General features: G+C 45.4%; 1 protein-coding gene across 4 annotated transcripts in view; it reads right to left on the bottom strand.

Moving 5' to 3' along the window:
* cgnl1 (cingulin-like 1) overlaps positions 1-23,463 on the bottom strand; it is a 185,005-nt gene that overhangs the window by 146,893 nt on the left and 14,649 nt on the right. For all 4 annotated transcript variants that reach the window (XM_069911437.1, XM_069911434.1, XM_069911436.1 and 1 more), the window contains exons 2-3: positions 8,259-9,754; positions 4,748-4,827 (exon numbers count right to left, since the gene is read on the bottom strand). In XM_069911437.1, coding sequence (XP_069767538.1) covers positions 4,748-4,827; positions 8,259-9,740 — 1,562 coding nt within the window. In that variant the 5' untranslated portion in view covers positions 9,741-9,754. The remainder of the gene's footprint in view (positions 1-4,747; positions 4,828-8,258; positions 9,755-23,463) is intronic.

Below are 23,463 nucleotides of genomic sequence, written 5' to 3'. Positions count from 1 at the left end.
CTCTCCCAGCGCGTGCATGCCACCCGATTGCTGCACGTGGACAGATTGGGGGACAGGGCCCTGAACGCCCTAATGAGCAAGATGTTCATTTTAACTGAGGGCAACAAGCCTTTCCTGCTCTTTGAGTAGATCTTTCTGGAGCAGCTGCCCGAGGATATAAGACTCTTGCTCACAGACAAGGACTTCAGCGACCATCAGAGGGTTGCAGCCCGGGCGGATATGCTCTGTAGAACAGAGAAGGACACCAGCACCATCGTAGACCACATCAGCAAGCCCCACAAACAGCCCCCAGCGAGATCAAGGCCAGTGGAGAGGCATTTGAATACCCAGGACAGCTATCTACCACCACCAGCAATGGGGTGCAGAGGCCCGTCGATGCTACCCACCTTGCGGGTTTTCAGGAAACGCCCTGGTCAACCATCGTTACTGGCTGCAGTGGTTGGCCCACAAGATAGCCTCCTCCACGTTTGGGACTCACTGTCGGGCAGGCATTTCCTGGTTGACAGGGATACCAAGATAAGCGTCCTACACCCACGCAGGCCTCAATATCCGCAATGACAAGCAAGGCCCAGCACTGAGAGAAGGCAACAGCCCCTGCATTCGAACTATCAGGATGCGCACCATTCCCCTTCGTTTCAGCAAAAGCCGCTTTATGTGGGCCTTCAACTCACGTCAGTGGTGCCACTGCTCCTGGGGCCGACTTCCTTCAACCTCAAGGGTCTGCACTTGGTGCACACCAGTACCTTTCAGACCCTGCCTCTGGAAGAAGCCAAGCTACCCGCCCCTCCCCCCCCCACCTGGACTCTATAAACACACTCTGACAATTTATTCGCCCACATCCTGGTGGAGTTTGCCTCAATAGTGGCATCACAGTTCTCCACAGCTGAGCCAAAGCACAGGGTAAGGCACCACATACTGACTGAGGACCCAACTGCTCCATGCCAAGGCACTCGACTCACTCCCAAAAAATTCAGCCGAGCAAAGGAGGAGTTCAAAAAGATGGACAGGCTGGGGATTGTGCAGCGCTCCAGCAGTCTCTGGGCCTCTCCCCCTCCACATTGTGCCAAAAACAGCAGGAAGGGCTGGAGACCATGCGGGGACTACCGCCGCCTCAACAAGGCCACCACACCCAACAGATGCCCCATGCCCCTCATCCAAGACTTCGCCGCCAACCTGCACGGGGTACGAATGTTCTCCAAGGTGGTCTGAATCCGAATCCCTGTTCATCCCCAGGACACCCCCAAGGCCGCCATCATAACCTATTTGGTTTGTTTGAATTTCTCCGCACGTCCTTCGGTCTAAAGAATGCAGCAAAAGCTTTCCGGTGGATGATGGACACAGTGGGCCGAGATTTCCCATTTGTGCTCATCTATTTGGACCATATCCTCATCGCCAGCCGCAAGGACCATGCCGCCTACCTGATGCAACTGTGCACCCGTCTGAGTGTGTTCAACCCCGTTAAGTGCCAGTTTTGTCTGGACACAATCAATTTCCTAGGACACAGGATTAACAGACATGGGGCTACATGGCCCACACCCCCCCCCCACCCGAGAAGGTCCAGCATTTTGCTAAGCCACACACGGTGAAAGGACTGCAGGAATTCTGCGGTATGATAAACTTTTACTATAGGTTCATACCGGCAGTGGCCACATCATGCGCCCCGTCTTTGCGCTGATGACGAAAGACATTGCTTAGGCCGAGGAGTCTGCAAGGGCATTCCAAACATGCTAATGATGCGCTGGCCAATCCAACTTTCTTGGTCTACTGTAGACCGGAGGCACCTACCACTCTAACCGTTGACACCTCCAGCACGGCGGAAGGGGCATACTAGAACAACTCATCATGGGCAGTGGCAACCCCTGGCCTTTTTTAGCAGACACCTCAGCCCCCAGAACTCAAATATAACACTTTCGACCAGGAGTCATACCTGGTGATGACATTCCTGTTACTTTTTGGAAGGCCACCATTTAAGGGTGTTCGCTGACCAGAAGCCACTAACTTTCACTTTCCATAAGGTTTCAGACCGTGGTCACCCGGACAGCAGGGGCCTTTGCCCTATGTGTCTGAGTTTACCACAGACATTCAAAATATCGTGGGGTAAAACAAAGTGGTAGCCGATGCTCTGTCATGCCCCACAATTGAATTGGTACATGCCCTGTCCCAAGGGCATTACGTGGCCATCACCAAAGCGCAGCAGCAGGACCCTGAGATCCCAGGGTATAGGACAGCCACCTCCAGTCTCAGGGTGGAGGACGTCCCAGTCGGCCCAGATAACCTGACACTGCTGCGCGACGTCCCATCGTTCCGGCTGCATAGAGGCACCAGATTTTCAAGCCTATCCACAACCTGGTGCACCCCACCATCCGCGCCATGGTCAAAATGGTGGCCAACAAGTTTGTCTGACATGGTCTCCATAAACCAGTCAGCCAGTGGGCCAAGACCTGCACAAACAAGGTGGTGAATTCCAGCTCATAGGGGAGAGGAATAGATAGGGAGCCTTCAATCAAATGGAAAGAATTAAACAGTTCATGAAACTTCATTTAAACCACATTTGCAACATTGCATGGGGTTCTGGCATTACGATAAAGTCTTGGAAGGTCTGGAGAGGGTGCAGAAGCAGTTCAGTAGAATGCTACCTGGATTGGAGAGTTCTTTTTCTTTGGCTTGGCTTCGCGGACGAAGATTTATGGAGGGGGTAAAAGTCCACGTCAGCTGCAGGCTCGTTTGTGGCTGACAAGTCCGATGCGGGACAGGCAGACACGGTTGCAGCGGCTGCAGGGGAAAATTGGTTGGTTGGGGTTGGGTGTTGGGTTTTTCCTCCTTTGCCTTTTGTCAGTGAGGTGGGCTCTGCGGTCTTCTTCAAAGGAGGTTGCTGCCCGCCAAACTGTGAGGCGCCAAGATGCACGGTTTGAGGCGATATCAGCCCACTGGCGGTGGTCAATGTGGCAGGCACCAAGAGATTTCTTTAGGCAGTCCTTGTACCTCTTCTTTGGTGCACCTCTGTCACGGTGGCCAGTGGAGAGCTCGCCATATAACACGATCTTGGGAAGGCGATGGTCCTCCATTCTGGAGACGTGACCCACCCAGCGCAGCTGGATCTTCAGCAGCGTGGACTCGATGCTGTCGACCTCTGCCATCTCGAGTACTTCGACGTTAGGGATGAAAGCGCTCCAATGGATGTTGAGGATGGAGCGGAGACAACGCTGGTGGAAGCGTTCTAGGAGCCGTAGGTGATGCCGGTAGAGGACCCATGATTCGGAGCCGAACAGGAGTGTGGGTATGACAACGGCTCTGTATACGCTTATCTTTGTGAGGTTTTTCAGTTGGTTGTTTTTCCAGACTCTTTTGTGTAGTCTTCCAAAGGCGCTATTTGCCTTGGCGAGTCTGTTGTCTATCTCATTGTCGATCCTTGCATCTGATGAAATGGTGCAGCCGAGATAGGTAAACTGGTTGACCGTTTTGAGTTTTGTGTGCCCGATGGAGATGTGGGGGGGCTGGTAGTCATGGTGGGGAGCTGGCTGATGGAGGACCTCAGTTTTCTTCAGGCTGACTTCCAGGCCAAACATTTTGGCAGTTTCCGCAAAGCAGGACGTCAAGCGCTGAAGATTGGAGAGTACTGGCAATGAAAATGGATTGGACAAAATTGGAATTGTTTTCTCTGGAGTATTGGAGAAAGGGACAACCCAATAGAAGTTGTGATATAATATTTGTACAGTTATTTTATATTTTTATACAATGTGTAAAAATGTATCATGTGTACATGAGTGTGCCCCCATCGTCCAGAGAAATGCTGTTTCATCAGGCTGTACATGTACAGACAGATTATAGTAAACTTGAAATAGAGAAAGGATAGATCATTGGATACTTTCCTTCCAGGGTAGAAATGTCAAATACTAGGGGGCATAGTTTTAAGGTTAGAGGGGGACAATAGGTGCCAAGAACATGTTGCCCAGGAAGTGGTTGAACCACATATGACAGCAACATGTAAACAGTATTTAGACCGGCAGGTAATAGACCCTGTGCAGGTAAAAGTAAAATCACTCATGCTCAAAGGCACTGACAGAAATCATGAACATTTTGTATTCTTTCTTTTTATGCAGTTGGTAGAAGTATGGAAGAAACCAACTAAATTTGACTGCTTCATGGGAAAGATCCCCGTAAACTTTGAGCAGAGTCCAAAGAGGGCCAGAGCCAAAACAAGGTTAAGAATGGCTGGTTTGAATTGCAGTCATGGTCAGCACAGACCATTGTAGACAAAGAGCCTGTTCCTGTCCTGTACTGTGTACTACACTCTGGATGAATAATTCCCAACAGAATCAGTAGAAACAAAAATGTGGTCCCCTCATTAAGCATTCCTATTTAAGTCAACCTATGCATTGAAACTCCCTTGGCCCTTGGAATAATTTGTATTTGAACACAGGAAAATTTCAAACAAAACCCATCTATCTCCCATAAACAAAAGATCCATTAACAGAGGTTATTCCAGCAAAGCATTAAATTTCTTTCAGTTGCAGTTTGCCAGAGAGCATAACCAATTGACATACCCAAAGGCAAACTCCCCAAATCTAGGGCAGATTTAAAAAAAAAATCAAACAAATAATTTCTGATGTCAAGACCTCGAGATCTCCTTTAAAATAATTCATTTGACCTTGAATGATTTCTGGAAAAATTAGCATTTAACATTTATTTCGTCCCGAGACAATACTTGCAGAACACAACACAGCATTTGCTCGATTTGGATACCCACCCCACTTTAAGGTAGTTGTACAGGATCTGTTTTGCTGTCTCTTCATTTGTTTGTTGATCTTTCAAAAGGTCAGGGGTTACCTAAAAGCATTTTTAAAAACATTGCAAAAATTGCTGTTAAAAACATAATGAAGTGTATCTTAAAATTCAGCTAAATATCCAGTTGATGAAATACTGTTTAAGCAAACTGATAACACTGGACAATGAAGATTTTGCTTCCTGAACACTTTAGGGTGTATTTTCTTAATGGATTTTGGACAGCTGACCACAAAAATCACCTTAAAATTTTCTCATCACATCTGAATTTTAGATACAACCTATTTTTGTAATTTCCTGTCATATTTTAAACATAGAAAATCCTGAAGTGCAACATATAATTGAAAATTCATTTTCTGCATTTTCACTTGAACTTCTTGGTGCTGTCAGTGACGAACATGGTGAAAGGTTTCACCAGGATGTTGCAACCATGGAAACGCGATATCAGGGCAACTGGAATCTATCAATGCCGGCTGACTATTGTTGGACACTGACTCGAGAGGCATCAGATGCTGAGTACAAATGAAAATCAGCTGCAAAACATTTTTAGGTCAATTAAACTAACGCAATCATTATGCGATTAAACATATTAATTCAATAAAAGTTAATTTTGTGTTTCTCCAACTTCTTAAGTGATACAGCAAATCTGAAATGATCTTTGTGTTCAGCTTGAAGCTGTCTATCATAATCCCCAATTTTTTTTCAGGAAGCAAACTTTTTGAAAGAATTTGTTGTCCAGTGTTTGAGACTGTAATGACAGCATCAGACACCATAAAAGTTCTGCAAAATACAGAGGAAGTTTTGGAAACTGTGCATAAAGGGACAAAAGACTTTTACAGCATAACAAAATATGATTACCAATGACATGGCGATATTCCAGCACCAGCGACGCAGGTTCGAATCCCACGCTATCTGTAAGGAGTTTCTAGGGGCTCTGTGTCTGTTTCCTCCCACCCTTCAATAATTGGTGTATTTTGGGGGGCATGGGCTCCTGGGCCTGTTACCATGCTGTATGTCTAAATTTAAATCGAAAAATTCTTGCCAATTCAAATGAGAGAGACTGAACACTGAGCGACCTGAGACCCTGGCATTTCCTGCATGGCTTTTTCATCACACCAAGTACACGAGGACACAAATTGGCCAAGTTCATATTACTGAGACATCTCTGGATGTACTGCCAATAACGAGGTTAGGGGTGAGTCTCCTCGCCTTCCTCTTTTCTCACCCCATTCTCTGATTCTGACAACCAAGCCGGGAAAGTTTGAAGGGGAACCTTTCTCCTGCACAGGCTCACTGTACCCGCATTAGATACCTTGCTTATTGGAGATGCAGGTGGGAGAGACGTACCAAGGAGCTGCAACACAAGAGTGGAAGGCTTGCAGTCTTAGCCCTCTCCCAATGCCCATCTTTCACAGCCTACTGTCTCAGGGCAGCAAGATTGATGTAGCAGTTAGTGCAATGCCTTTACAGCGCCAGCGATTGGGATTGGGATTCCAATCCCGCACTGTCTGTAAGGAGTTTGTATGTTCTCCCTATGAGGGTTTTATCCGGGGGCTCCGATTTCCTCCCACCAATCAAAAACGTTCCAGAGGGGTAGGTGCAAATTGGGCAACACAGACTCGTGGGCTGAAATGGCCTGTAACCATGCTGTGTGTCTAAAAACTGAAACCAATCCACTCAAGCAAGAACTACAACCATGTGACTCAACCCAGGGAAACTACAGACCCAAAAAAAAGTTGTTAATTTCTGGAATTCAAACCAAGCACAATCTTCTGTGTACATAGTCTGAAAAGAAGTAAGAGAGGAGGAACACGAGGTAAACACGTTGGTTCTTTTTTACATTCACTCTGGTTGTGTGAAGTAGTGTAACTTTTTTGGAGTAGAATTATGGAATTTTTAGAAGGTTTATTCAAATTTAAACTTCCATTTGATCCCGTGGCATTTTTATTGGGTTTCATTAAAAAAACTGAGTTTGGAATTAAAACTAGATAAGTTTCAAATTGTGTTTTTAAGATTAGCATTAGCTGTGGTGAGAAAATGTTTAGCTATCACTTGGAAAAATGTAACTGATTTATGCATTCAAAGGTGGCATATGGAAATGAGGTCCTGTATTCCATTGGAAAAGTTCACATATAATTTGCATAATGATTTTTTTTTTTGTTAAGGCGTGGAGCCCAAATATGAAATATTTGGATTTTTTTTCTCCTCCCTTGGGTGGGGTTGCACCAAACACAGTGACTGATTATTATATGCGTTGAACTCCTGTTTTTTGTTTCTTCCTTTTGGGGTAGTTAGTGCGGAGGGGGAGATTATAGGGGTTAAAACATTATGTATATTTGTTCTTTATTTTTTGATTGCATGCCTTATTTTGAATTATAAATAAAATATACAAAAAAGAAGAGGAAGACTTGAGAAGTCATTCCATTTGAACCATGATGGCAGTGAAAACATTTTTAAACAAGCGCAGGTAAGTCTAGAAAAAGTACATCAGATAGAAACTGCATCAGCAAATCTCCAGTCTCCACTGCAGAGAACCCCTCTACTGGCAGGGGTTGGGAGAGGTTAATTACCTACTTTACAATGCATGGGCTTTGCAGGCCTGGAAATTAGCTGTGACACCTCTCAAACTTGATCGCTGGCCCACGTAGGCAGGAAAAAGGTTCCCTGTGGCCATGGAATCCATTGGAAGTCGAGAGAGAATAAAGCTTCAGGAAGGAAATGAGAAAATTCCATGAGACAGACAGTGCCGTGTCGGGGTTAATAGGGGTTTCTCATCGGCACACCTGGAACACTTAGATACTTCTGAAAAGTCACTCAAACTCAACCCTTTTTTTTGTGTGAAATAATGTCACTTCAACCTAATCACCTGAGAAGTTTTCAATAGCACAAAACAATTGAAAGTCTTGCAAGGAAAGCGCTAACACCTAAACACTGGTGCCTTCCTGGAGAAATTTTACTCTACCCTCTGGTTAGAGGGTCTCAGTTTGTGGTGAATCACCAGCCGCTTTCAGGTGCTCAGACGTAGATAATGCGCCGACAGACGCGGCTGGGGGAGTGGAGCTGGGACGCTCGTGTGGCCGTGGAGAAGATGCCTTTCTGTCACCTGAACGTACCGGCAGGAGAGCAAGCGCCAGGTCCTGTGGACCGTGGCCATAGTCCCACTGCTGCTTTCAGGTGCACGGGGGATTCTCTGAGCCGGAGATTATACCTATAGTAGGAGGATTAGGTAAGTGCTCCTCCTGGCCAGGTTCTCCACTTTCAGGTGGCCTCCCAACAGCCACATAGGGGTAGAATATGCAGCTTTACATCAGGGTATTTTGGCCTCCTGAAAGTGCCTACCCACAGGATGCCCTGTTCTACCCACCCTCCCGCCCCGTCCCCCCCCCAAAAATGAACAAATGTAACAACTCGTTTGAAAGATGCCACCACCTGTGGAAATAACAAACCCCTCGGAAAGATTCAGCTCAGATGCTCACCGGCCCAACGAGGTTGCGGCTTGTCAGGGGATCCTGACCCTTCTTGCTGACCCCAAGGAAGGAGGGGGCCGCTTGGCACTGCTTTATCTGCGGGCTAGGCGCTGTTCCCTCCCTCTTGCCCTCGGGTTCCGCGCTTGCCTCTGCCGGCAGGGCGGAGTGTCTTGCAAAGGGCTCGCCGGTCGCTCCTCCGTCAGCTTCGGTCTGGCTCTGGAGGTCACTGCCCGGCAGATCTCCCAGACTGGCTGACGGCCACGCTGAACAGTGGTCGTGGGGGCCAGGTGTCGCGGCGTGGGGGCTGCCGCCGCTGAAACTTGCAGAAAGTGCATTCTGACGGCGCAGCTGTGTGGGTCTGAGCAGATGCTCACTGGATGGTGCCGACTTCCCATCAGGGCGAGTGAAACCGCCTGGAGATTTCAGTGGGAAGGCGCTGTCGGCGCTTCGCGATCGCTTGCGATCCTCCGGGTCGATTCGGTTCCTCCTCGCCGACCTGCTCCGCCGATGGCCTTTGCCATCAAACTTGTCGATCAGTTCATCCACGCCGGGGATGTGGTCTGAGTCGATGTCCCGGCCGGTGCCTGGGAAGAAGGGAATGTACCTCCTGTTGGCATGCCGGTTAACATTGCCAGCCGAGAGCTCTTCGTCCGCATCGTCTGCCCACCACTTGCCGGAGGGAGTCAGTTTGGGGTCAGGTGGCGTCGAGGTTGCCGAAGAAGGGTGGCACACCTCCTGCACTCTTCCACCAGAATCCTGCCGGCGCAAGGGCAGCAAGTCTGGCCGTGGCTCGTCCACACTGGCCTGAGGGCCTCTGCCGGGTGCCGTTCTGCCCACGGGACCCACCAGTTTCTTGGCCAGGTCGCCCTGGGCTGGAGCCCTGCCTAGGTGGCTTTGCTCCTGCACTGAGCCCGACCTTCCCACGTCCATCTTCTCTGGCAGTTCTGACTTGGGCACGTCTCCATTCTTCCCACAGGCTAGGCTTTGCCGCTTCGGGGGGCACTCGCCAGGGTCATATGGCTTGAGGATTTCAGGATGCTTCTGGTAATTGAGCAACTGCCTGGGTTTCACATCGCCCTTCTCCGCTCCTGCTAACTGTGGATAAGGGGGAGAGAAGGGTTGGCTCTCAGGGAAGGTGGAGTGGCCATTCATGGGTACATTGCTCTGCCCTCTCCCATAAGGGCCAGGTCCGGAATATGTATTAAAGCCACCTTGATGGAAGTAGCCGTTCTGGGGAGGAGGCTCATACATCCGCACATGTCCTTCCTGGCTGCTGTTCAACACCACATACGGCTGCCCGTCGATCCCCTGCACCCTGATGCTCACCCCATAAGACCCGGATTTGTTCGGGTCACTGGGATGGTGCGCTGCCCTCCCCACTCCTTCTTCTTGCGCATCTTGAATGAACCTGATCTGGATGCCGTAATCTCGCTGCCTTTGCCGATCTTGGATGACACCAATGCCCGGCTCCATGGGATTGTCTCCAAACATCCGAGGGCGACCCACTGCAAGTCAGAGAAATAACCCCGTTAGAAGACCAGACAAGACCACCACACATTCATTTTCCGCAGCATTTGCAAAACGTGGTGAGGGGCTGTTCAAAGGAGGGGAAGGCAACACCAAGGGGAGTGATTCCTTCAGAAACCCAGAAAGCCTGTCAACTTTCGTTGGTGAAAAGGCACACAGAAAAGTGGCCCTCGCAGAGAGGAAAACTAACTTTTCACCAAATGACCTATTTCCAGGGGAGGTTTGAAGGTGAAAGAGGAATGAAGCTATGGTGTCATTTGGCTCAGAGGTGCACAGTGGCAGACAATGATAGCTGAGGCTTGGAGGAATTGGAATGGAGCAGAGGATTAAGGGCAAAGTCTGGAGATTTTCAAATCCTTGGAACCTCTTGGATTTCAGTGGAAATCTGCAATATGCAATCCATACTGGAGCAGGACATGGAATTCAAGAGAACATGGAGAATCCCAGATGCAACATTGTGGTGGCCACAGGAGATTTTTTTTTTTTTTTAATGGCCAATATAGCGTGGAGCTGGGCCGGAGGCTAATGTACAAGTGCAACTGACAGCTTAGAAATGAGAGCTGCAGTCGAGGGCATAGTGAGAGTAGCAGTGGTCCTCAGACTTTTTCTTCCCGCTAACATACTTCTTTAAGCGATCTCTATGCCATCGGTGCTCTGTGATTAGTAAGGGATTGATTAAGGTGGAATGTGAGTGGGAAGGAAAGTTAAGAACCACTGTTTTAATCGCACCTAATTGACTCATTATGTGCACGGTTTCATCACTCCAAAGGGAATGGGCCAATGACAAATTTTCTCAAGCAAAATATTTCAGTTACAATTACGTCTAGAGCAGTGATTCTCAACCTTCCTTTCCCACTCACCTACTGCCTTAAATAAACCATAAGTGCTTTGTGGTTAGTAAGGGATTACTTAAAGTGGTAGGTGAGTGGAAATATAAAGTTTGAGAACCATAAAGCACCTATGGTTAGTAAGAGATTACTTAAGGTGCTATGTGGGTGCTATGAGAAAGAAGGTTGAGAACCACTGGGGTAGCATAGCACCAGTCACCTGGGTTTGAATCCTCTGCTGTCTGCAAAGAGTTTGTCTGCTCTACCTGTGACTACTTGGGCTTCCTCCTATGTTCCAAAGTCGTAGGGTTTGAGGTGAATTGGTCACATCAGGTGGCGTGGGCTAGTGGTCTGGAAGGGCCTGTTCTTGTCCTATGAAGCCAGGTAAGGATGGAGCCAGGAGAAGAGATTATCTGGGGCAAGGTGAGGAATTCCCATGGATCTTCTGTCAGGAAGGCCAGCGAAAAATACTGGAACTAGGAATGATTGGTGATGGAATGGCCGACTGTTATTAGGGCCCAGCAAGGTCCACTTTGTATAACCATGGTTAGTGACTGTACTGATCCAGGAATCTTAACACTGAGACCAAGACAGATCCTGAACTGCAGGGACCTGCCCTCAAGTTTTAAATCTAAATCAATTTAAATTTAAATGTAGACACCATGGTAATAGGCCCTTTCAGCCCACTAGCCCATGCTGTCCAATTAACCTACACCCCCCCCTAGTTCACTGAACAGTGGGAGGAAACCGGAGCCCCCAGGGAAAACTCAGGCAGTCACTGGGAGAACGTACCAACTCCTTACGGACAGCGTGGGATTGGAATGCTGCGACTGTACAAAGTACTGCGTGCAGTTCTGTCTCCTTACTCAAGGAAGGATCTACTGGCTTTGGAGGTGGTGCAGAGAAGATTCCAGGTTGATTCCAGGGTTGAAAGGGCTGGCTTATGAGGAGAGATTGCATTAACATGGGATGGCATTAACATTGACTTCTAGATTTCTTTCCCTTAGCTCCTCTCGTTTGCTGCCATGCCCTCCCTCCCTTCTCCATCTATTACCTCCTGCCTGTGAGACTGTGCTCTTCCCCCTTACATTTTTTTTTGGGCGCCTGCCAATAAGTTTTCCATGCATTGATGAAGGGCTCATGCCCGAAACTTTGATTACGTATCTTTATCTTTGCCACTGTTTGACCGGCTGAGTTTCTCCAACACTGGGTTTTCACTTTACGCCATCATCACAAAGGATCCCCATCACCCTGGTCACAACCGCTTCTCACCGCTCCCTTCAGCCAGAAGCCTGAAGACCAGTACCTCCAAGTTCAAGAACAGTTTCTCTCTGACAGCCATCGAGCTCTTAAACCTCCCCTTGTTACACTCGTGAGGGAGAGCACCCACTCCATAAAATAACTGTCTGCACTGATGTAAAGTTGCACTAGGATTTACTGTTCATATTTATTACTATCCATCTTTTTTTATTTACCATGTATTACTTTTAAATTCAACTACGTGCAGTATACAAGTAGCTGTTCACCTGCAGCAAGTAAGAAGTACAATGTATTGAAGAATAAACTTATGATCGTCTGATGGAAAGCAATTATTTACTGCTGGGTCAACCATTCAGAACGTGGATCACTGCCAATGAGAAGTCCCCTTTGACAGACGCCCAATCACGTACAGTTCACTTCTCTTAGGCAGGCAAGAGCACTAGTGACGACAGGACATCAATATGTATCTGAGTTGACAATGCTGAGCATTGGTCACCTGAAACAGCACATCATTGTGTCCTTGTGCCCAGAGTTTTCTTATCTACAGTGCATCGTACTGAGAATCCATTCGATTACCCAATTCTAATTCATCATTCATCCTTCACCTCCCAATAAAGCAATCCTGTTGTCCAGAATCCTAGTAACCAAACTGATAGATATCTCACTTGCATCTGGCAATGTTTAACAGAGCAAGACCCTCGACCTGGCTAAGATGGGAATAGATGACTGAAAATAAACACATCATGAACCTTGACAAGTGATAATGACAATTAAGATAAAAAGGAACAAACTAAACTGCTCAGAGGAACAATACTTTCACCTGGGAGAGTTTTACTCAATTTAACCCCAAAGATCAAATAAAAGGGAGCAGGAAAGGGGTACATTGCGTCCGATTGGCTCAAGGTACTGATACTGACCTTGCCCACCTCCCCCCACCCCCCCCCCCAGCCCCATCCATTTCTACAACCATTCTTCATATATCATCCCAGGCAGCAAGAATTGGCAGAGAATAAGTGTGAGATGGTGTACCGTGGGAGAAAGGAGGAGGCCTGATATCCCCCGGAGAAGTAGGTGGCAAGCCTGGCAGAGAACCTCACTAAATGTAGCGACACAGTGTGAGGGCTCATCCTGAAAGGCCCAAAGGTGAGGCTTGCTTTAACCCATACAATTAGAATCACACAGAGATACAGCGCAGAAGCAGGTCTGTCAGCCCACCAAGTCTGCACTGACCAGCAACCATCCACTTCCAACAAACCAACAGTAATCTCAATTTTTCTATTCTTAAATTTTCCCCACAGATTCTATCACCCACCACTATACTTTACAATGGCAGATTAACCTACTAACCCACACATCTTTAGAACTCAGAGGAATCCCATGCAGAGAACTTGCAAACTCCATAAAGACAGCCTCTGACATCAGAACTGAACTCAAGTTTCTAGCACTGTGGAGTAGTGATTCTACCAGCTGGGTCAAAAGAGACATTCAAAAGACCTTTTGACACATAAATAAGAAAAATAGAGGGTTTGGGGTGTGAGGTGGGGGAAAGTTAGATTGTTGTGGTATAGTTTTATATAGGTCAGTACAGCTTTGTGGGCCGATAGGCCTATACTGTGCTGTAAAGGTCTATGCCACACATGTCAAACTCAGGCCCACGGGCCAAATTTGGCCCGTGATATAATTATATTTGGCCTGCAAGATCATATCAAATATGTATTAGAGCTGGCCCACTGGCCGCCGCATCAGTATAGCGTGTGCACAGCTAATACTACAAATCCCAGAATGCTTTGCAAATGCGTTGGCGCCGGCCTGTCAGTCCGCTAATCGCCCCCACCTCCTCTCTTTACATTCATTAGCATCTGCGACCTGTCGCCCAACTCACATGTAATAAACCCCTTACGAAAAATGGCCAAACGAAAGACAGAAAACAGGACCTTTCAAGACAGGTGGGAGGCAAACTCTGACCCCAGAGTTTGATGAACTTGCATCTAAGAAGAGATGCCAAGTATCTGGTTTAGACCCAGGTGCATCAGAGTAAATCACAGTGTAGCAAGCTAAACTTGGATTAATATTTTCTTTGGTTAACTTTGGACTGTTCATAGTTGAAAGATTGGATTTTCATTGAAGCAAGTTGTTATTTTTTTGACTTGTTGGCTTGTGAAAAAAATACATTTAAAAAGAGCTTAAAGGCTAGAGAGAAATATTATTTATTAAATATTTTATTTCTCATTTGTTAATGCTTCTTCTGGAAAGAGTTTAACCAAAACTATTATTAAACATTTATTTTAATAAGAAGAAGTTTAACATTACAATATGTTGAATGAAGAGAAAACATGGAGATGTTGTTGAAAATTTTCAATAAATATTTAGTTTGGCCCACGACTTAATCCAAGTTTTTAATTTTGGCCCTCTGTGAATTTGAGTTTGACACCCCTGGTCTATGCTTTATGTTCTAAAACAAAAGGTGTCAGAAAAATAGAGGCTAGTCTGTCATGGAAGTTTGAAATGGCCAAGATGTGATGTTTTTTTTAAATTTTTTATTTTTCACACCATAAACCATCATCCAAATCAATTCCAAATTCTTTGTTTTTTATGTTACTTAGGAGGAAGATCTCTGGATTCTTTGGTATATTGTTTTCTGTAATTTTATTTAATATTTGGTTTAGATCTTCCCAAAATTTTTTTACTTTCTCACATGTCCAGATTGCATGAATTGTTGTTCCCATTTCTTTTTTACATCGAAAACATCTATCAGATACTGTTGGGTCCCATTTATTTAACTTTTGAGGTGTAATGTATAGCCTGTGTATCCAGTTATATTGTATCATACGTAACCTCATATTTATTGTATTTCTCATCGTTCCAGAACATAACTTCTCCCATGTTTCCTTTTTTATCTTTATATTTAAATCTTGTTCCCATTTTTGTTTAGTTTTACCATTTGTTTCCTCATTCTCCTTTTCTTGCAGTTTAATATACATATTTGTTATAAATCTTTTGATTATCAATGTATCTGTAATCACATATTCAAAGTTACTTCCCTCTGGTAACCTCAAACTGCTTCCTAATTTGTCCTTCAAGTAGGATCTCAATTGGTAATATGCCAGCACTGTATCTTGAGTTATATTGTATTTATCTCTCCCATTCTCTAAAGGAAAGGTTATCTATTGTAAAAGGGAGCAACTTATTTTGCGTCAATATTAGTTTTGGTAATTGATAATTTGTTTTATTTCTTTCTACATGAATCTTCTTCCAAATATTGAGTAGATGATGTAATACTGGAGAACTTCCATGTTGTACCAATTTTTCATCCCATTTATATAATATGTGTTCAGGTATCTTTTCCCCTATTTTATCTAATTCTAATCTAGTCCAATCTGGCTTTTCCCTTGTTTGATAAAAATCTGATAGGTATCTTAATTGTGCGGCTCTATAATAATTTTTAAAGTTTGGAAGTTGTAAGCCTCCTTGTTTATACCATTCTGTTAATTTATCTAGTGCTATCCTCGGTTTCCCCCCTTTCCATAAAAATTTCCTTATTATTTTCTTAAACTCCTTGAAGAATTTCTCTGTCAGGTGTATTGGCAATGCCTGAAATAGGTATAATATCCTTGGAAAAATGTTCATTTTAATACAGTTTATCCTTCCTATTAGTGTTAATGGTAAATCTTTCCAATGCTCTAAATCGTCCTGTAATTTTTTCATTAGTGGATAATAATTGAGTTTATATAGTTGGCCGAGATTTTTATTTATTTGTATACCTAGGTATCTTATTGCTTGCATTTGCCATCTGAATGGTGATTCCTTCTTAAATTTTGAGAAATCCACATTATTCATAGGCATTGCTTCACTTTTATTTACGTTAATCTTGTAACCCGACACTTCTCCATATTCCTTCAATTTCTTATATAATTCTTTTATTGATAGTTCTGGTTCTGTTAAGTATACTCTAACATCATCCGCAAATAAACTGATTTTATATTCCTTGTCTTTTATTTTTATCCCTTTTATATTATTTTCTGTTCATCAATTCTGCTAGTGGTTCTATAGCTAATGCGAACAATAGAGGTGATAGTGGGCATCCCTGCCGTGTTGACCTGCTTAAGTTAAATTGCTTTGATATATATCCATTTACTGTCACTTTCGCCAATGGTCCCTTATATAATGCTTTAATCCAATTAATATACTTCTCTGGTAAACTGAATTTTTGCAATACTTTGAATAAATAATTCCATTCTACTCTGTCAAAGGCCTTCTCTGTGTCTAAAGCAACTGCTACTGTTGGCGCTTTACTCCCTTCTACTGCATGAATTAAGTTAATAAATTTACAAATATTGTCTGTTGTGCGTCTTTTTTTAATAAATCCAGTTTGGTCTAGATTTACCATTTTCGGTACATACTCTGCTAATCTGTTTGCTAATAGTTTAACTATTATCTTATAATCTGTGTTAAGTAAAGATATTGGTCTATATGACGCTGGTGCGAGTGGATCTTTCCCTTGCTTTAGTATTACTGTAATTATTGCTGTTTTAAATGAATCTGGTAAGCTTTGTGTTTTATCAATCTGGTTGATTACTTCCAGGAGGGGAGGAATTAATAAATCTTTAAATGTTTTATAGACCAAGGTGTGATGTTGATGGGGGTTCACTATAGTGTGTATTGGGAAGATGGCCCAAAATGCTTTGACACCTGGAAAGATGTGGGAAACACAGGGTGCTTGGTGCAACAATGCATGTCCATTGTTTTTCTTTGGCTTGGCTTCGCGGACGAAGATTTATGGAGGGGGTAAAAAGTCCACGTCAGCTGCAGGCTCGTTTGTGGCTGACAAGTCCGATGCGGGACAGGCAGACACGGTTGCAGCGGCTGCAGGGGAAAATTGGTTGGTTGGGGTTGGGTGTTGGGTTTTTCCTCCTTTGCCTTTTGTCAGTGAGGTGGGCTCTGCGGTCTTCTTCAAAGGAGGTTGCTGCCCGCCAAACTGTGAGGCGCCAAGATGCACGGTTTGAGGCGATATCAGCCCACTGGCGGTGGTCAATGTGGCAGGGACCAAGAGATTTCTTTAGGCAGTCCTTGTACCTTTTCTTTGGTGCACCTCTGTCACGGTGGCCAGTGGAGAGCTCGCCATATAACACGATCTTGGGAAGGCGATGGTCCTCCATTCTGGAGTCGTGACCCACCCAGCGCAGCTGGATCTCCAGCAGCGTGTTAATCACTCACAAGTTCAAGGGTTTCTGCGAATTAGAAACTCAGCAGGTCATGCAGCGTCCACAGGAAGCAAGAAATCATGAACATTTCAGGTCTGGACCCTTCATCTGGTATACCTGACATCACATGCCTAACGAAGGATCCAGGACGGAAACGTCAGTTACTCTGGACACCCTGCGGATGCTGCCTGACCAGCTGGGTTTCTCCAGCATGTTTGTGTATTACACTGGGCCCCAGCATCTGCATGCTTCCTTATCTAATTGCAGGTCAAAAGAATCCTCAGCAAATGCCTGGGCTTTCCCTCTGTTTACACGACACAGAGGAAGATTACAGCCTGTGGTGGGTTGGGGGGGGGAGGGGGGGTGGTGGGGTGTGAGGAAATAGACATAACCTCGAGGGTCAGGTCAGAGCACTGGGCTTGTGAGACCCAAGGAAGTATGTGATCTTTAAACAAAATGAGAGTGGACAGGAATTTTTCAGCCATGATATCCTCGTGCCTTGCTGAAGATCCCACTGGATGATCAGCCATTTCCTCCTGCACGCAATGCTCGTGCCAATGAAGGAAACAGAAGCATGCAAGGCAGCATCCATTCATTGCCATTTCACTACCACAGTGGATCCAGAAAGACTTTGTGTTCCATGCATCGAGGATCCAAGATTTGTAAGCATTAGGTTTACCCAAGCATTTTAATTTGCCAAGGACATATCAATGTTGCATCATACAAGTGACACACCCCCTGATCCCCAAAGTCAGTGTCCCCATCCTCATACAAGCCCAAAATATGGTCAACTGAAGGTGTGCAATGGTTCAAGTAGGTTGCCACCCACTACTACCTTCTCAAGGGCAATTGGTGTTGGCTGTTAAATGTATCTCAGCTGGCAAAGTCCGCATTCCTTGAATTAATAAAAAAAAGATGAAGTTCACAATAAATCCATGAGAAAGTTTTGAGAAACTTTGTCAGGCAGTTTGAATGGAGAACTCTTTTTAAAAAAAAACAGGTCAATGAGATCATGTTTCGGGCCCTGAATGATGGTGAGGTTCGAGGTGGGGGTGCAAGTATGGCACCTCCTGCAGCCGCAGGGGAAGGTGCCAAGGTGAGGGGGGGTAGGGAAAGAGGGGGGAGATTGGTGGGAAGGGATGAGTGGATGAAGGAGTGGTCCCTAAGGAAGGCAAAGGAGTATCTGGTGGCGGGATCTCGTAGGTGGTGGAAATTATGGAGGATAAGGTGTTGCATACAGAGGCTGATGGGATGGCAGGTGAGGACAAGGGGAATCCTGTTTTTGTTGTGTCTGGGAGAAGAGGGGACCAGGGCAGATGAGCAGCAAATGATATGGGTGAGGGTTGATGGTAGTGGAGGGGAAGCCACTTTTTGGAAGTCAGGCATCTTGGATATTTTGATCTGGATTGGAAGACCTCATCTTGAGAGCAGCTACAATGGGGACAGTTGGATTGAGAGAATTGAATGGAATCCTTGCAGGGGACTGGGTGTAAAGAATTTTTTTGATCTGGACTGGAAAATAAATTTTTTTTCCAGCTAGACACATCCCCTCTCCACCTGCTGTAGGGACCTCTCCTCCCATGACTCCCTCATCCCTTCCCACCCCTTGGTGCCTTCCCCTACAGCCACTGGAAGTGCCCCACCCCCTCCCTCACCACCATTTAGGGGCCCCAACAGTCCTTCCAAGTGATGCAACATTTCACTTGTATATCTGCTTGCTCCCGTTGTGGCCTCCTCTACATCGGAGAGACTGGACGCAGACTGGGGAATCGCTTCGCTGAGCACCTTTGCTCTGTCTGCATCAACGACAGGGATCTCCCAAAGGCCAACCATTTCAATTCTGTTCCACACTGACATGTCTGTCCATACCTTCATGAACTGTCAAACCAAGGCCACCCATAAAGATTGTAGGGAGCCACACCTGCATCGGTTTCTCCTAGCCCACTCCTCGTTCTCCCTCTCTTCCCATCTTCTTTCCTCCAGCCCCTTCGTTCACAGAGCCAACTCCCTCCCCCTGCTTGCTGCTGTGCCCTCCCTTATTCACCCATTACCCACTGCCTGTGGAATCCCCTTCCCACCCCCCACTATTTGCCTACATTTCGCTCGTACCTTGATGAAGGGCTCTTTTATCTTTGCTACGTGAAGGACATTGTTTGACCTGCTGAATTTCTCCAGCCTTGTGTTTTTATTTGCAAAGGTCAAACGAGATCAGAATCGAGTGTCTGGAATGACTTTAAAATCCCTTCAAAAATTCCAACACGTTTATGTCAAAATTAAAGCTATAAAAAGTGAATGGGGTTCATAGCCTTTTGTGTTGTGCACAAAAAGCCCATAAACAAGCACATTCCAAATCACTAATTTATAGTGAAAGATCACATTTTGTTGATAGAAAGTGTTGACCAAAACGGTAAGAGGAAGATTTGTGCCCCTCCAAAGCACTTTGAAACTCTCAGTGAGACTGCATGCAAATGTAGTTTAGGCATTCGCAGGGCACAGTCCTTGGATGTCCAACACAAACAGGCCCAAATTCTGAGTGCATCAGTTAGGAATTCGGACCAGACCTTCCCACCCATTTGGCAACTTTATCCAATGAGCAATAAAAATCAGAGATCCCCCGTGCCGTTGTGCCTTATCTCTGTCAAAGAAGTATGTCTGCCCTAATCACCACTTCACCCAGCGGCTGATTAGAAAGGCTGATCCGGGAATGAAGCTGCTGATCGTTATCTGAAAAATCCTGCCCAAACCAGGCACATGTGCACTTTGCCTGCAGTGTGGGCCTGGCTGCATGCAATTTCCCCCACCCCCGTCGCCTTTTGCTGGACGTGAGTGAGTCGGCACTCGCAGTTGGACTAGGAAATTCGGGATAAGCTAAAGGTGTTGGTCCTCCTTGCGATATTCCAGATCATTCCAGCACACTGCACCTGCTCAGTTAATGTCCGATGCAAAACTTAAGCTTTCAGGACTTTGCACTTGGTCAATCAATGCAACCAGCTGAATAAACGTCCTGGGGTTACTGGACCGAGGGACATCACAAACAAGCCAGAACTCAATCTCAGTCAATGCTAATGGATCTGGCACTTCCAACAAGAGACCAAGTAAAACAATCGGCAATGCAAAACGTGGCAGATTTTCCCTGAACCCGCTCAAAGGATGCCAAGGCTCACGAGGTGCGACCCTGGCCGAGATCACCTAATTCGGGTATCAGGCCTGGCAGCATCAAGTCTTTCTGGTTCAACACCACACCCCACGGCAGATGTTTCATTCAGTTCAGAGAAGCCACAGCAATGAGAGCTCTGTTTAGCCAGTGGCACGTTGTTCTGTGCACATATTAACATCAAAAAACAATCGCACCAGGCAAAGCACAAGCATGCTGGAGAAACTCACAGATCACACTGCATCCACAGGCAGTAATGAGTAACCAACATCTTAGGTATTAAAAAAAACCAGGCAGGTGCCAGAATAAAAATTGAGGGAGGAAGGAAGGGGCAGGAGCACCGGCCAACAGGTGAGAGGTCATAGGTGGGTACAGGTGAGAGAGTAGGGGAAGAGGGCTGAGAAGGGTAACCCTCTGATAGGAGAAGGAAGGAAAAGGGGTGGGGAATTGGAAGAAAGGAGTCAGAGGAAGAGAGAGAGAGAGACAGGGAGGGGTTAACAGAACAAGATCGATGCTAATGCCACCTGGTTGGAGACAGAATACAAGGTGTTGCACCAATTAGTGGTGGCATCAATGTGGTGGCATGAAGAATGGTCAATGTTCACGGGCTGGAACCCTTGCCCAGCACTGAATTTGGAGGAGCTCATCAGCATGGAGTGCGTTGAAGACTTCCCTTCCTTCCTTCTCCCTGCTCTCCCCCAGATGTAACTAGCCCTGTTACATCTTCTATTCTAATTAACAAAATCATCCTTGTCCAATAAAAGTTGCACACACTGTCCTTCCAAAAGTAGTCTCATTGTGATGAGGAAACTCTGAGGGCCTGCATCAGACATGGATAGTGGCCACACTTGGATTGATGCCTCTGGCCACAAGAGTCCAGGACAAACCACTGCCCTCACAGAGGGTGCAGATACTCAAGGGGGTGGGGGGGGGGGGGGTGTCAGACAGAACAAGGAATTTAAAGCACAAGAGCCATTTTCGGGATAGAATGAGGCAAGCCGAGGGGCTATGGGAAATGTGTGGGACTGATCAATAGCTCGTTCTCAGACTCACTCACACGGAACAGAGTTGCCCACTGTTTGTGCTGCCTGACCTTGTAATGGGTGAAGCCCTCTACTCTGCGAGGTGCTCTAGTTCTGTAAACTAACACTCCAAGGGGTGGGAGTCCAAAGAAAAAGCAGTATTATCTCAGTATCAAAAACACAAAACTTCTCCCTTCGTCTGCCAAAACAAAAATGAAAGAAAGAGTAGAACAAAGTTTTAGCTATTCATAACTTATCTGCTTATCCATCCGATATTCTCAAAGACACTCCAGGATGCCTTGCGTGTTACTTTTTAAATACAGATTCCTATCTCCATGCTGCTTTACTCTATTTTAGATTCACGCATGTGCCTGGGGCAGTTGGCCAATGCAATGCCCACGACTAGTGTGTTCACGGCCACTGATGCGTGACCAAGTTCACACTGAAGAACCAACTGCAATCTATGGAAGTAATTGCTTTCTGGCCAGTATGCTTACATCTACCCTACTTGCAAATGCTGACGATTACAGGTCTGATTTTAAATGGAGTAAAATCTCTGCCTGGGCACAGGAGAAAAATAAATTGAGCTGGGGCCAAAAGCACTGAAGGCCAGGCAAGTTCCTACTTCAAGGACATGCTGGTGAGTGTACTGCATGACAAATATCTTGTTTGTCTGACAGGACAACAATGGATAGAGAAGGAGAATTAACTCAGCAAAATAAGAGCAGGGGCATCTTAATTTCACACCAAGAGTGAAACTACGTGGCTCAGTGTTACTTTGTGTACACATGAACTTAACATTTTAAAGACTGTTTACTTTAAAAATAATTCCATGACCTTCATAAGTGCCATTCACTTAATAGAAGTGCTTTATTACATAGAGAAAATACACTCTTCCGGTTGTTTAAGATATCTGTCAAGCCAGAGAATTTAAAATTCACCTTGCTAAAAAAATGACACAGCAACTTTCCACGCCATCGGAGTGCCCATTTTTCACGTTGAAACAAACCACTTATCTGCCTGTTCATCTGTGTAGATCTGCATTGTACTTCTTTAAGTGGAATACAGACCTTTTTAATGCTGGATTTACACACAAATTCCTTCCAATTGTCTAAAATCAGGTGGCAAATACAGAATATAGTGGCAAAGTTAGCATAGCGGTTAGCAAAACGCTGTTACAACACCAGTGACCCAGGATAGAATCTGGCGCTGTCTGTAAGGAATGTGCACGTTCTCCCGGTGTCTGCGTGGGTTTCTTCTGGGGGGGGGTTCCAGTTTATTCTAACTCTCAAAACTTACCGGGGGTGGGGGGTTATAGGTTAATTGTGCGGTGCAGGTTTATGGGCCGGAAGGGCCTGTGACTGTGTGGTACGTCTAAATTTAAAATTATTGCTCATTTTGTGGACCTGAAAATGCAACATTATAACCAAGTGACATCTTCCAATTACGCAATGCCTTCAACGCAGCGTTGTCACAAACCGGAAGGAGAACAAGAGCACGAGAGCTCAACAAACACCAAACTAAAGTCCTCACCGTGAGCAACGAATGAAGAAGTCCACTCGGCTCATTTAATGTAATAGAAAGAAAGCGTTTCAACCTGGGAAAGAAGTAATTCAATTCTCAAAAAAAAGGTCTGCTTGGATACTGAACAAGGTAAAATATTTATGTAACAAAAACGTTTGAAGATGACAAACTCCAATTCATTCTGGTCCCCAAGATACATCACATCTTGCTTGTTCCTGACTTTGACAAATTACCTTTCTTTTTAAAGTCTGCTACCCAACAATACATTAAGATATAAATTGGTCAACATGGGCAAGTTAGGTCGATGGGCCTGTATCTGTGCTGTGTAACGATGAATCTATAGAAATAATCTGTTCAATTGGCAAGAAAAATGGCATCAAAACCAAGGCCATCTGCCAAACCCATTGGAAAAAGCAGACAATCACTTCCCTCAACTTGTAAAGGAAGCTTGAACAATATGGATGAGTAATGCAGATGCTTTAACCTTTGCAAAAACAATATTCTCTGTAATACAATAGCTGTGTTCAATCCAAGTATACTTGACTTTTAACCCTGCAACATTTTCCTTTTAAGAGAGGTTTTTTGGGTCATATTGTATATCTTTGTACGCGACCTAAAGAAAACATCTAACATTTCCACAAATGACACAAAGCAAATTTGAACTATAAATACTTGCGAAAGTCCATTAGGCAGACAAAA

The sequence above is a fragment of the Narcine bancroftii genome, chromosome 14 (genome assembly GCF_036971445.1).
Source record: "Narcine bancroftii isolate sNarBan1 chromosome 14, sNarBan1.hap1, whole genome shotgun sequence".
NCBI classification, from domain to species: Eukaryota; Metazoa; Chordata; class Chondrichthyes; order Torpediniformes; family Narcinidae; genus Narcine; species Narcine bancroftii.
The sequence above is the reverse complement of the archived record's forward strand: the minus strand, read 5'-3'. Positions and strand labels throughout refer to the sequence as shown.